The following is a 14,327-nucleotide window of genomic DNA, read 5'->3' as shown; positions in this document are numbered from 1 at the left end:
ATGACATTAAAAGACGCTTGCACCTTGGAAGGAAAGTTATGACCAACCTAGATGGCATATTGAAAAGCAGAGACATTACTTTGCCAACAAAGGTCCGTCTAGTCAAGGCTATGGTTTTTCCAGTGGTCATGTATAGATGTGAGAGTTGGACTATAAAGAAAGCTGAGCACCGAAGAATTGATGCTTTTGAACCCTAGTGTTGGAGAAGACTCTTGAGAGTCCCTTGGACTGCAAGGAGATCCAACCAGTCCATCTAAAGGAGATTAGTCCTGGGTGTTCTTTGGAGGGACTGATGTTGAAGTTGAAACTCCAATATTTTGGCCACCTAATGCAGAGAGCTGACTCATTGGAAAAGACCCTGATGCTGGGAAAGATTGAGGGCAAGAGGAGAAGGGGATGACGGAGGATGAGATGGCTCAATGGCATCACCAACACAATGGACAAGGGTTTGAGGGAACTCCGGGAATTGGTGATGGACAGGGAGGCCTGTTGTGCTGTGCTTCATGGGGTTGCAAAGAGTCGGACACGACTGAGTGGCTGAACTGAACTGAACTGAACTGAACTGAATATCACTAAGAATCTAATCAGAGAAATATTTTCTAAGATTCTAATTTCTGCTTGAAAATTCAAATTATCATCAGTAACAAATGCTGCTAGCTATTTTCCTTTAAGTAACAGGCTTACTTCATTCATTTCAAGGAAACGTCTACCACATAGCCAAGGCTGAATAATAATTTTTCTATCAGTTATTCTTTCAAAAATAAAAATAACATTCTAGATTGGCAGCTGCTGGGGAGGCAGGGTGCAAGGTGGGCAAAATGGATGAAGAAGGTCAAAAGAAACAAAATTTCAGCTATAAAATAAGTAAACCATAGGGATGTAAACCATAGCACGGTGACTATAGGTGAAAATACTGTATTATATACCTGAAAGCTGCTAAGAGAGTAGATCTCAAAAGCTCTTTTCACAAGAAAAAAAATTTTAACTATGTGGTAATGGACGTTAATTAAACTCAGTGCACATCATTATTCTGTACACCTAAAACTAAAATAATATATCTAAAAAAAATTAAATCTCAAAAAATTTTGTGAATGAAGGCAAAAAACTAAAAAAATCTAATAAATTTTAAAAATTAAAATGCCGTTCCATATTAAAAAGTGGCCACTTTGTCTCACAAATGTTTTTCCTCAAGACAACCACCATACTTCAGTGTATGGCAGAGGTGCTCTATGGTATACTCCATTCTGCAACACAATATTAAAAAGACATGCACTTAAAGATCAAACTCTACTTTAATTAGTTTTTATTGCACTTTTTAAAGTGAAACTGCCATTTTTGTTGTTTTGCAGCACATGGTAGAGAAGAAAGCAGTGAGTCCTAGTACAGCTCGGTGCCATTGCTCTGATACATACAAAGGGAACGGCAGGCCTAGTATACCGCTGCTTGCTCATCGTCAGTGCAAACGTCAGCATGGTGAAAAGGCTAATACATCTTAGCATTATTGTGTAAGTCATTTTGATCTTATAAACCCCCTGCAAGAAACTCAGGGACCCTCAGGGCCCACAGACAAAACTCTGAAAGCCATTATGCTAAGTAAATAAACTTAGCTGCTGAAAGAATAATAGGAATATTCGTAGCTCCACAGTTTGTATAAGAAGAAACCATCTTGACTAGAAATAGGGAGCTGAGAAGTTTGCCTCAAAGCTATACGTGCACAGGAAGTTCATTTTTATTGATACTTTATATGTTTTTTACTAATACTCTGTATGTTCACATTTATTGATACTTTTATGTTTATATGTTTTCATTAATATTTTATATGAAGGAATAAATGTCTATGTAACTAGACATAAATCCTATGGACAGAGGAGTCTGGCAGGCTCCAGTTCACAGGGTAGCAAAAGAGTCAGACACAACTTAGTGACCAAACAGCAACAACAAAGACGTGAACCCATACAATTTCCATGTCATACTGATTATCATGGACAGTCTATGCAACATGAACTCATTATTAAGTAGCTTCAAATTTCTAAACTGCTTTTTAAAAATTCACTGTAGTACTTAACATTTTCTTCAATGTAAAACTAAGCAGAAATAGTTGATAAATTTTTAAATGGCCCACTTTCAGTTTAAACACTGCTAAGTCATAAAGGGTAGTGTTTTTATTTATACTGTCAAAAAATTAAAATTCTCGTGAAATTTATCTCATGTAATATTGAGATAAAATTTTGTAATCATTGTACTATCTGATCTTAACATTTACACCCTTGAGAGATACACAGGGATGTAGATACTCAGAATGCCATACCCATTAATGATTCCTTTCAATAAAAAATATTGTCTTTTGAGAGTCAAGATGACTGTCAATCACAGGGGAAAAAAAAAAACCATACACACACACCAAAAAATGTTGATTTAGGAGCTTTTTAATATAAAGCAGAGTGAGTACACATTAACATTTATAGAAAAAAAACATTTTAGCTATCCTTAAGTTCTGGTCACAGAATCATAATTCTAGTAACCCATGTTACATAATTACATTTTAAGCTGTACAATTTAAATTGTATAAAACCAAAATGAAATCAAAGAAGGTCAACTTACTCGATCTGCTAATCCTCCAGGAACTATAGTTCTTACAACGACACCACTTGATTTTCCCCCAACGATTCCAAAACCTAATCCAGAGCCATCATTAATGAGCTCAACATCTTCAATATGACCCCAACGAATCTGCAAAGTAATAGCAAGCAAAAATCAAAGTGTTAGTAAAAACATATACATTCATTGCTCACTAATACAGTAATTATTAGAGTAACAGATATGCCAAAAAAATTTAATATTCATTCATGTAATTAATCAAGTCAACTTTCTAGTGACTCAGAGATGATTTCTATAGGATCAGAGATCCTCTTAAGGATTTTATAACCTGGTAGAGAGGTAAACTAAAACATAAACAATTAAAATACAAGACAGAATATTGGATCATAAGACACTGTAGCTCCAAGCTGACAGAAACACATTGCCTCATTCCCCTGTCTATGTATGATACCTAGCACAGTGCCAACCATCTAGTAGGAACCAATAAATATGTGTTTATCTGAATTAAAAAAGAATCGTAAAATATTATAAAGATGGGAGGGCTATAGAGACAAGAGGTCAAATCCAATGAAAAATTATGAAAGACTTCAAGGAAAAAAGGCAACCCACTCCAGTATTCTTGCCTGGAGAATTCCATGGCCAGAGAAGCCTCACGGGCAAGGAGTTGGACATGACTGAGCGACTAACACTTTCAAGGAAAAGGCAGCATTTTAATTGCTCTACAAAGAAAAAATACATTCAAGCAAAAGGGAAATTTAAGAACAAAGCTAGGCTTAGATAAGGAGAATAAATGAAGGTTTTAGAAGAGGAAACAACAGGAGCAAAACAGTGATTTAGAAAGAATCTGGCAGCAGTGTGAAGCATAAGATGGTAAGGAGGACAGAGTGATCAGAATGATTGAAGAGACTCTGAAGGAGAAGAAATGTAGACCCAACTGAAGATATTGGCAAAAGGATTATACAAATCAGACTAAAAGATATAGCATGTTTCCTCTAACAGCAGGCTCCATCAGAAGTATACATTAAATCCACATAATTCACCTGCAGGGCAAAAGTCTACCCCTCAAGACATTAGGGCATACTTAGTTTTTCTATTATACTAAATTGGAAAGTTATTACACAATGTTAAAAATAACCAGAGTTATCAGGAATATCTAATAGACTCACACCTGGAACAATATCTAGTATCCAGGAAGCAACAATGTTTGCTAAAACTGCCTGAATTAGGGACAGCAGTTAATATTCTGCCCCATGCACTATGCTTAGCTCTTCACATGCATTCTCATTTAAGCCTCACATTTAATGCAATCTCATTTAATCCTCACAACATCTCTGTGAACTAGACAACATCTCTGTGAACTAGACACTTTGTTACTAACTTCCAAGCAACAGATGATAAAACTGAGATGTGGAGAACTCACAGCATCTGCCCAGTAAGACTCAGTTATGAAGTAAGAGCTGGACTTGAACTCACCTTAACCTGACTCCGGACTCCTTAACCACTATGCTAAGCAACTTCCTACTTTGTTCATTCCATTTATTATGTAAATTGTGTTGTATAAATATTACTGATTACAATAGGGAAAATGTCTGTACATTAGTGTTGTGACCTTGTACTGTACCCAGAAAGTCTATTTTTTCTTTTTCCTAATGAATGAAAATTAAATAAATCAGCCAGCACTTAGTGTTATAAGAAAATAAGATTTATTAGATTGTGTTCTGAAGATGCAGGTCAAAAGCTGTGAAATGTTACAAAGCAAGTTTAAAGATTCCCAAAGGAACATAAACTTTTATTCTTTTTCTAAAAAACTTTTATTCTTTTAAATTGTTCAGTACACATCCTCACACACACACACACACACACACACACTTCTGTAATTTTGCAGTATCCATAATCTAGGCATAAAAAATCCAATTTATAAAAATAATATTTTTAAAGGAAATAACCAAATCTTAAGATACTCATAGTAAATCTCTAATAAAAACTTCTAGCTTAATTCAGTTCAGTTCAGTCGCTCAGTTGTGTCCAACTCTTTGCAACCCCATGAATCACAGCATGCCAGGCCTCCCTGTCCATCACCAACTTCTGGAGTTCACTCAGACTCACATCCATTGAGTTGGTGATGCCATCCAGCCATCTCATCCTCTGTCGTCCCCTTCTCCTCTTGCCCCCAGTCCCTCCCAGCATCAGAGTCTTTTCCAATGAGTCAACTCTTCACATGAGGCGGCAAAAGTACTAGAGTTTCAGCTTGATTAATTAAGTGGTTACATGACCAAGGAACTCTTTCCATTACCAAACAAATTACACCCAATACTATAAATTACCCCCTACATTAAATAATAACCTTAAACAAGGAGAATCAGAGGACACTGAAAAACACAACAAAAACTGTTCATGAACTATCTTGTTTAACATGCCAATGCTGTCTTTGGAGATGTAATCTTTCTTGAACTATGACAAGTAAAATGACATCTTCTAAATATCTTTACACTTATTAAAAAATGAAGGTATGATTGAAAATTAAGGATTTTTCCAAATTTGCAACTCACTGTGTCAGGCAGATTTGCATCAGGTAGGCTGGTAGAAATGCTGCTTTTTGTGTGGACTGGCTCCCTGGCCACGACTAGATGCAAAGATCCAGTGGTTTCTTGTAACAATGCAATTGCTTGCTGGTGGGAAATGTTCTGATCCAGTGGCGTGTGATTAATAGCCAATATCTGATCATTTTCCCTTAACCTTTGATCCCTTGATGATAGAAGAAAATAGTAAGTGATATAACAGCCAGATTTTTCTAACTTTCTATTTTATATTAGAGTACAGCAGATTAACAATGTTGTGATAGTTTCAGGTGGAACAGCAAAGTGACTCAGCCATACATATACATGTATCTATTCTCCCCCAAACTCCCCTCCCATCCAAATAGCCTGGTTTTCAAGATGTATTATTCAAGTAGTTTATACCTTATGGTACTACTTCACATAACACAATTATTGAAACATTTAATTGCATAACGTGACAGAGCTCTTCAGAGTGCTTTTCATCAAAGCACTTATTAGCTAATTAACCAATTAAGTAGTGCATCCCTACACACCACACCATTTTAAAAGCCATTTGGCTGGAAAATAAGCAAAAACAATGTATAGGGCCCCAGTGCTAAAGTTTTGCAAGTACAGGCATTGTCCTCATTGCGGCACTACCCTGTACCCCTGAACTCCTTCCAATCTGACTTCTCCATGTACCATATAGGGCTACATGGTCACCAGTAACCTCCACTCTAGCAGATTCACCCCATCTCCATTGTCCCTAACTTCTCCAACATTTGTCAATAGAAGCTAAACTCTCCTTGAAAAGCAAGATGGATTATTTCCAAATCTATATCTGAGCCCTTATCTCCTTCCCATCACCAATCCCCAGCTGAAAACAAAGGAAAAAAGGATATTTTAAAAAAGAAATCAGCAAAATCTTAAGGGAAAAAAGTGCTATTATAGTTAATATTTTTTAATTGATTTATTTTAATTGGTTTCTGCCATACATCAACATGAATCAGCCATAGGGATACATATGTCCTCAAGGCAAGAATACTAAAGTGGTTTGCCATTCCCTTCTCCGGTGGACTATGTAGGAAGCATCACTACGAACAAAGCTAGTGGAGATGATGGATTTCCAGTTGAGCTATTTCAAATCCTAAAAGATGATGCTGTGAAAGTGCTGTACTCAATATGCCAGCAAATTTGGAAAATTCAGCCAAATTCCAGGCTACAGGACTGGAAAAGGTCATTTTCATTCCAATCCCAAAGAAAGGCAAAGTCCAAAAATGTTCAAACTACCACACAATTGTACACATTTCACATGCTAACAAAGTAATATTCAAAATTCTCCAAGCCAGGCTTCAACAGTACATGAACCATGAACTTCCAGATGTTCAAGCTGGATTTAGAAAAGGCAGAACCAGAAATCAAATTACCAACATCCGTTGGATCATCGAAAAAGCAAAAGAGTTCCAGAAAAACGTCTACTTCTCCTTTATTGAATAGGCTAAAGCCTTTGACTGTGTGGATCTTGACAAACTGTGAAAAATTCTTCAAGAGATGGGAATACCAGAACACCTGACCTTCCCCCTGAGAAATCTGGATGCAAGTCAAGAAGCAATAGTTAGAACTGGACATGGAACAACAGACTGGTTCCAAATAGGAAAAGGAGTAGGTCAAGGCTGTATACGGTCACCCTGCTTATTTAACTTATATGCGAAGTACATCATGTGAAATGCTGGGCTGGATGAAGCACAAGCTGGAATCAAGATTGCAGGGAGAAATATCAATAACCTCAGATATGCAGATGAAACCATCCTTATGGCAGAAAGTGAAGAAGAACTAGAGCCTCTTGATGAAAATGAAAGAGAGTGAAAAAGTTGGCTAAAAACTCAACATTCTGAAAACAAAGATCATGGCATCCAGTCCCATCACTTCATGGCAAGAAGATGGGGAAACAATGGAAACAGTGAGAGACTTTATTTTCTTGGGCTCCAAAATCACTGCATATGGTGATTGCAGCCATGAAATTAAAAGATACTTCCTCCTTGGAAGAAAAGCTATGACAAACCTAGACAGCATATTACAAAGCATTACTTTACCAACAAAGAAAGTGAAGTCCCTCAGTCGTGTCTGACTCTTTGCAACCCCATGGACTGTAGCCCACTAGGCTCCTCCATCCATGGAATTTTCTAGGCAAGAGGACTGGTTACCAACAAAGGTCCGTCTAGTCAAAGCTATGGTTTTTCCAGTAGTCATGTATAGATATGAGAATTGGACTATAAAGAAAGCTGAGCACCAAAGAATTGATGCTTTTGAACTGTGGTGCTGGAGAAGACTCTTGAGAGTCCCTTCGACTGCAAGGAGTTCAAACCAGTCAATCCTCAAGGAAATCAGTCTTGAATATTCAAGTATCTAATAATACTGGACTGGCTTGCCATGCCTTCCTCCAGAAATGTTCAGTATAGTTAATATTTACTGAGCATTTATTAGGAGCCAGAAACTCTGCTAAATGCTTTACAGGCATTATCTACTTTAGTCTTTACAATCACCTTTTAAAGTACTTTAGTTAAATTTTACATGTAAGAAATTAAAGGGAGTTTAGCATCTTATCTAAGAGTCTGACTGTAAACCATACTCTGTAACTTCTTAAAGAGCATACTAAGAATAGGATTTACTCTGGTTTACTATATATGACTTCATTATCTCCTAAACACCCCTCCTCCTCTTCATTATCTCCACAGTTCCTTCTTATCTTTATCTCTGTTGTATCCACCCATCTCTCCTTTCTATTCTCAATGTCAACCATCTAACTGAGATCCATATCTAATACCTAAAGCCTGACTTGCAAAATTACTCAAGGTTTATTTTTCTAGGCTCTCCTGTGCTGAATCTGCAAGGAGATCCAACCAGTCAATCCTCAAGGAAATCAGTCCTGAATATTCATTGGAAGGACTGATGTTGAAGCTGAAACTCCAATACACTGGCCACCTGATGCAAAGAGCTGACTCATTTGAAAAGACCCTGATGCTGGGAAAGACTGAAGGTGAGAAAAGATTGAAGGCGAGGATGAAATGGTTAGATGGCATCACTGACTCAATAGACATGAGTTTGAGTAAACTCCAGGAGTTGGTGATAGACAGGGAGGCCTGGCGCGCTGCAGTCCATGGAGTCGCAAAGAGTTGGACATGACTGAGCGACTGGACTGAACTGAACTGTGCTGGTATTTCTCATCTCAAAAGTATATAATGACTGCCTATGGTTGTTGGCCAGTAAGGAGCGGAGCGTCAAAGGGAAGAATTTTGTCATGACTGTTTCATAAAAGAACTTCTTTAACCTTCAAAAGTAAAAATCTCTCTGAGAAGGCATTCATCCCAGAACAGAGAAGTATAATTCGTAAATTTAGAATTATGGAAATTCATTATATCACCCTTATGCTTTTCTCAGGTAACAGCAGCAGATTCAGCAAAACTTCATCCAGGACAAGAATTCGGTAGCTCCTGACCTCTAGGACACAATGTAAACTTGACTGGTATTCAAAGGCCCCATTTGGCCCCAAAGTACTCTTCTAACTTGGCTTCCTCTCTCTATATATAAGCCCCTTTTCCAACTATCCTGATCTACTCTTTTCCTCTCAAACATGTCTGGTATTTCCTGCTTTTGTGTAAATGGTTTCTCTATCTCTAATGCCCTTCCCCTCCACTCAGCCAAATTCAATCCACCCTCCGTGTTGCAATAAAGTGTCTTTGCTTCTGTCTCCTGTCTCTTCATCACTCACCTCATTATCATGACGCTCTGAGCTACTTGCTTATCACTCACTGAGCGTTCATTTTTACTAAGTGCGCTGTCCACAGAGCTAGCTACATCCTTCTCTACTAGATTTTAAGCTTCCTGAGAAGAGGGACTCATATGTTTTATACTCTCCTTGCTACTGCTGCTAAGTCATTTCAGTCGTGTCCAACTCTGTGCGACCCCATAGACAGCAGCCCACCAGGCTCCCCGTCCCTGGGATTCTCCAGACAAGAACACTGGAGTGGGTTGCCATTTCCTTCTCCAATGCATGAAAGTGAAAAGTGAAAGTGAAGTCGCTCAGTCCTGCCCAACTCTTAGTGACCCCATGGACTGCAGCCTATCAGGCTCCTCCATCCATGGGATTTTCCAGGCAAGAGTACTGGAGTGGGGTGCCATTGTCTACTCTCCTTTGGAACTAACAAACTGGTTATTTCATTTTTAATGCCAAAATTGTGGTTGGCTCGTACAGTAGATCACATTGCATTAAAAATGTTGCTTATATATATCCTTTTATTATATTAGGAAAGGCTTATATTAGAGAACAAGAGTGTGATATAAAATTGTACATACTTTAAGACCTTGTCTTTATAAAAAGAAAATGTTCTAGTGAATTTCTCGACAGTCCAGTGGTTAGGACTCAGCACTTTCACTGCTGTGGCCTGGGTTCAATTTCTAGTTGGGAAACTAACATCATGTAAGTGACACAGTTCAGCCAAAAGAAACATTCCAATGTGTTTCCTACAGTTGTCTCAGGGTAGTCAAAGTCCAGGAGCTTTTTGGTGTATAGGAGGAGTTAATATATTTCTATATTTTATATTATAGCCATGTATTACTTTCATAATGATCTTCATAATCTTGAAATATATATTTTTTAACATTGAAAATGTTGCTTGTGAACTTCTCCCTAGTCCTGAAGAAATCTTTTTTTTTTTTTAAGGAACATTTATTTTTAAATATGACCTCTCCATGACAATATCCAGGAATCACCTTCCATTTTCCTATCTCCCACATCCTCCTTCCTCTAACTTCTTCACCTAAATTCCTACTCACAGCTTATTCATTAAGGGAAATTTCTTAATTAATCCCAAATGAGTGAGTTACTCTTGAATCTTTTTGACCCTGATATATTAATAACTCATTTTGCAATACATTGGTCCTTAATTTACTCACACTAAAATTTCCTATTTTCTGGAAATCGATTCTATTTTAATCTACCTTTTCCTCTACCCAGTAGACTTCCAGGACATCTCATTTCTTTCCAGTCATTATCTGCTTAGGGAATATAAACTTAACCCAAAATAAACAAACTGCAGAAGTCTTCTGGCAAATATTATTTTGATGCATTCTAAAGCTGAACTCATTTTACTCCTACTATTATTTATAATTTAACTCTTTCCTACTACATATATAAGTGAATTCACAGTTTGCATTCAGGGTGAGACCAGTTCTTTTCTCTCCACTGCAACATTCAGAAATAATGGATTTCCATGACTTCAAGAGCCAAAGGGTGTTCAGCAAGCTCCTGATATAACACAGTTCTATGTGGAGAATCGTCAGAAGAAAGAAAGACCATTTAAAATGATCCAGAAGGTCCTGCATGGCTGGCCTCTACCTCTCTCTAGCGACTTTTTGCACTGCCTTGCACTAAGCTACCACATCAGCTAAACACCAGACACACTCGTAAGACATGAGCTGTGTTCCACCTCTTCTCAGGGCTTTAGGTAAAGTATCTACTTCTCTCCCCAGCACCTTCTACCCTCTGGAGACTCCACTGTTGCCTCTCAAATTTCCCTTAAGCACCACTGGTTCCAGAAAGCTCCCTGACTACTTAGCTGTGGTGACAAGTCTTTACACACTCAAATATGAAACTCTTCTTTTCAGAAGTGCTCACCTCAGGTTGTAGTTACAGACCTATTAGTAGAGGGTAATTGAGACGTAAAAATGGACCACAAAATGGTTAACAACATTGAAAATACGCTAAAGCCACTGAATTACATACCCCAAAATGGTGACACTTACATTATGTGAATTATATCCCAATAATGATTCTTAAGTCAAAAAAAATTAAAAAGAAAATCTGAGTCAATCAAAGTTAAGTAGGCTTTTTGTCAAGGGACTCCATAGCCTTAAAGAAGCTGCTGTCAAGTGACTCCAAGTCCAGTTTACCCCGGATTGCCTAGCTTTGCCAGAATAGTCCTAATTATACCTCCTGTCTCAGGGTCATATTAATGGCACAGCCTCTAACTCTCCAACAAAATGTCCCAACTTGGACAATAAATTATATGACTATCCTAAGACTCTGATGCTGGGAAGGATTGGGGGCAGGAGGAAAAGGGAAAAACAGAGGATGAGATGCCTAGATGGCATCACTGACTTGAGGGACGTGAGTCTGAGTGAACTCCAGGAGTTGGTGATGGACAGGGAGGCCTGGCGTGCTGTGATTCATGGGGTCACAAAGAGTAGGACACGACTGAGTGACTGAACTGAATTGAACTGAACTGAGGTATGTATATCTAATCTCCAAACAGAGGGTTGAGTTTCTCAAATATAATTGACTACTGGACTTCACTGGTGGTCCAATGGTTAAGAATCCACCTGCCAATGCAGGGAACACAGGATCGATCCCTGGTCTAGAAAAATCCTACATGTCAGGGCAACTAAGCCTGTACACCACAACTACTAAGCCTGTGTGATCTAGAGCCTGTGCGCTCTAGATCCCATGCTCTGCAACAAGAGAGGCCACCACAATGAGAAGTCCAAGTGGACTTGGAAAGAAGTCCACTTTCCAACGAAGAGTGGCCCCTGCTCACCACAACTAGAGAAAGCCCAGGTGCAGTAACAAAGGCGCAGCAGAATGAAAAATAAATTAAAAAAAATTTTTTTAAATGTAATGAATGAATATATCACAGTGTATTTGTATAGTTGAATACTATACAGCAATGAAAATGAATGAAGTGCTACAATCAACCATGTTGATGAATTTCACAAACATGATGTTGAACAAGAGAAGCCAGATAAAAATAAATGCATATTATAAAATAAATATATAGCTGACTACTGCTATAACTCCTTGGAACAAACTTCAGGAAATGCTCCATTAGATTGTAGAATAAAGGTACAAAGGTCATAAAAATCCATCATTTCTGAATTTTCAGTTGAGATTAGAACTGACCCCTAATACATGGATAACGTGAATCCAAAAATATTATTCTTGACTGAATTTTCTGTAATAGTTATGCTACTGCTGCTAGCTTTCTAAAAGGCAACAGTAATACTAATATATATTTTTAAAAAGTAATAATATAATGAATAGTGTGCTTTTTAAATAAATAATAAACTAAAGAGCTGAAATCAGGCATTGAAACATGTATAATATCATATAAGAAACGAATTGCCAGTCTAGGTTTGATGCAGGATACAGGATGCTTGGGGCTGGTGCACTGGGATGACCCAGAGGGATGGTTCGGGGAGGGAGGTGGAAGGAGGGGTTCAGGATTCGGAACACGTGTACACCCGTGGTGGATTCATGTTGATATATGGCAAAACCAATACAATATTGTAACATAAATAAAAGTAATATTAATAAAATAAAATATGAAAAAAAAGAGCTGAAGTCAAGCAGAGACAAAATAAAAGTCTCATACATAACCTTTAAAATAATAAAGCTCAGGCACAAGTGCAGAGGGGGAATCACATAGACTTCAGGGAGATTTTTGTTGACAATAAGTGAAATAAACAGCATGTTATGACCAATAAAAAAGCTGTTACAATCTCGTTTAATAAATAATATAATATGTAGGATGTAAATTTCAATATGCCCATCTTACTGATCAAACCATTGCTGTATCACATTCAGTTGTGAGAGAGTGTGATGGAATGGAAAGAACATGAGCTTTGCCATCAGACAGTCTGAGAATCACATCATGGTTCCAGCATTAATAGCTCTGTGCCTATAGGGAAACCACTGAACTTCTCTGAACATTCACATCTATAAAATGGAATAATGATACTACTAGCTAGACTGATGCCACAAGTGTATGTGAGAATATATGCAAAAGGCCTGAAAAATGCATAAGAAGAGGAAAGCATTAGCTGCTGTCGTTAACTGTTCTGGTATGACTAGTCTCTTATTCTCCTTAATGTTTTCAGAACTGTTAGAAAAAAATTAGCAAAAAGCAAATGACCACGCTTCCTCACCTGCCAGCTATACTCCCTGGCTGCACTTCCTTCACAAAGATGTCGACTTCTCCCAGATTTTGACCTCTAAGGGCCACCACACTGAATCCAAGGCCTCCAGTTGAAGGCCGTTCTATATCTATGTATTCGATTTGCCGGCCCTAATGAAGGGGGATTTAAAAAAAGTCAATGAAATTTACATTTAACCAACCTACCCTTTTTAAGGAACTAACATTTCTATTTTGTAAATAGCCCCCAAACAGCTTCTCTTAAGTCATTTCTACGAAACCAAATAAACTCAGCATTTCAGTAATAAATTATTTATTTCTGGAAATCCTCTCACTTGATTATTTTCAGTAGAACATAGGGGGCATGTGCACTGTTCTGCAACCTCAGGGAATTGGAGAGATATTTTCACACTTCATTCATGGTATGAGACGAATCCCAAGCTAGATGAAAATTCCTGAGAAAAAATGTCTTTTCCTATAGTAAATTCTAAATTACTTTTTATAATGAATTTCTCTAAATTCTCTTGAAGCAAAATATTATTTTTAAATAAGAAAAGTAAACTAGACTTATCAAAAAATATTCTAGTGTTGAGACCTAAATCAGAATCAGCTGTATTTTGGGGGGTTCTGTTTTTAATTCTATTGTGATAAATTAATATTTTATTAGGTTAATTCAAAATTACAGAAAGGCCACCATTCAAATGGGGCTACCTGTGACAAACAAGTATTTTATTGCTTTGGTGAATAATTAATTGTATTTATTACATGAGAACTTCATAAATGTAATCAACTAATAAAAGCATCACATAAAAATAATTATTGGTCAAATTAAGGGGATAGAGCAATTAAATCAAAAAAGGAATTCGGTGTAGAACATTATTTAACTATCACACCTTAAATAGATTCTTTTTAACTTTCAAACTCAAGTTCTATTTTTTAGGATACTTGTTAGAAGGCAAGGTGAATAAAGGAATCTAGCACATCTAAAAATTCAACTATCATTTGATTTTAATAGATACTAAGGATGAAATGGGATTACACTTCCAAATGTTTTCCTAGACTTTCCAAATCATAATTTTCCAAATTACATTTGGATTTTATATGTATATATAAATTATATACACTAGATTTCCAAATTATATATACTAGATTTTCCAAATTATATTAGTTCTAACTCCCATTAATTCTGTTTGATATAAAATTTAAAATAATTTCAAAGGAATTA

General features: G+C 37.1%; 1 protein-coding gene across 6 annotated transcripts in view; it reads right to left on the bottom strand.

Annotated features, from left to right (window-relative positions):
• PATJ (PATJ crumbs cell polarity complex component) overlaps positions 1 to 14,327 on the bottom strand; it is a 394,842-nt gene that overhangs the window by 353,231 nt on the left and 27,284 nt on the right. For all 6 annotated transcript variants that reach the window (XM_069593029.1, XM_069593048.1, XM_069593038.1 and 3 more), the window contains exons 5-7: positions 13,116 to 13,255; positions 5,148 to 5,343; positions 2,602 to 2,730 (exon numbers count right to left, since the gene is read on the bottom strand). In XM_069593029.1, the coding sequence (XP_069449130.1) occupies positions 2,602 to 2,730; positions 5,148 to 5,343; positions 13,116 to 13,255 (465 nt within the window). The remainder of the gene's footprint in view (positions 1 to 2,601; positions 2,731 to 5,147; positions 5,344 to 13,115; positions 13,256 to 14,327) is intronic.

The sequence above is a fragment of the Ovis canadensis genome, chromosome 1 (assembly GCF_042477335.2).
Source record: "Ovis canadensis isolate MfBH-ARS-UI-01 breed Bighorn chromosome 1, ARS-UI_OviCan_v2, whole genome shotgun sequence".
NCBI lineage: Eukaryota > Metazoa > Chordata > Mammalia > Artiodactyla > Bovidae > Ovis > Ovis canadensis.
This window is presented reverse-complemented; position numbering and strand designations above follow the sequence as displayed.